Source organism: Octopus bimaculoides, chromosome 7, assembly GCF_001194135.2.
Source record: "Octopus bimaculoides isolate UCB-OBI-ISO-001 chromosome 7, ASM119413v2, whole genome shotgun sequence".
NCBI lineage: Eukaryota > Metazoa > Mollusca > Cephalopoda > Octopoda > Octopodidae > Octopus > Octopus bimaculoides.
In genome coordinates, this window is record NC_068987.1 from 87,691,427 (window position 1) to 87,692,502 (window position 1,076).

A 1,076-nucleotide genomic window follows, 5' to 3' on the forward strand; every position below is an offset into this window, starting at 1 on the left:
TTTAGTGAATCGAAAAGGAGTGATGTTTCATCAGGACAATGTGTGACCCCACGCTGCAAAGATCACATCACAGAAGATCGAAGAGCTTGATTGGGAAAAAATTCCTCATCCACCTTATTCTCCCGACCTTGCTCCTTCAAACTACCATTTGTTTCGTAGTTTACAGAATCATTTGGGGGACATAACTTTCGCAAGCCAGGAGGAGGTCAAAACTAACATTCCAGAGTTCTTCACTTTGAAACCAAAAGAGTTTTACATTGATGAGATTAAAAAAACTTGTAAATAGATGGATGGAAGTAATAGATAATCAGGGAAAGTATATTGAGGATTAAATTTCAATTAAATATAACATGTGATCACTTGTTTTCTTTATTCAAAATTCGAACAGAACTTATGAGATGACCTGATATATCGAATTATACATAGATATATACAAGATTTACACAAATATAATAGTTAGAATTTGTAATCTGCCCACGGACCTTTATCTAGAAATTTTTGCCTGCCACACTAAAAAGTTTCCCCACCTCACAGTTCAATGACTGAGACAAAAGATAAAAGATTAAAACATTGAGCCACCAAAGTAAATCCATAATTTTTATTTTGGTCTGAATGCTCTAAGTTTTTGTTTTTCAAACAATGAAAGTTTAAATAAATTTGTTTTAATAATACAATAACAATTTACATAAAATGCTTAATGAGATGAAGGCATAGAATTTATTTTGCAACTTAATATTTTGAAGATTAGTAAAAGAGAGAGAGAGAACTTTCACAAACCTTTATAGAAAAATAAGCCATAATCAACATGAACGCACCAACGTTGCTTCCAAGAACGGAGTCCAGAACTTTCCTATAAAGACAAAGCAAAAGAATTAACTAAAAGGAACACACACAAAAAAAACGAAAAACGGTATATAATTGAAATATTGGTTTCAAATTTTGGCACAAGGCCAGCAATTTCGGGGGAGGGAGAAAAGTTGGTTAAATTGACTCTAGTACTCAACTAATACTTATTTTATCGCCGCCGAGGTTGACTTTGCCTTTCATCCTTTTGGGGTTGATAAATTAAGTACCAG

The 1,076-nt window shown here is 33.1% G+C and overlaps 1 protein-coding gene across 1 annotated transcript in view; it reads right to left on the reverse strand.

The window, feature by feature from the left end:
* Positions 1-1,076, reverse strand: part of LOC106880977 (uncharacterized) — a 164,838-nt gene that overhangs the window by 65,205 nt on the left and 98,557 nt on the right. The window contains exon 8 of the mRNA XM_052969454.1: positions 778-850. Within this exon, the coding sequence (XP_052825414.1) occupies positions 778-850 (73 nt within the window). The remainder of the gene's footprint in view (positions 1-777; positions 851-1,076) is intronic.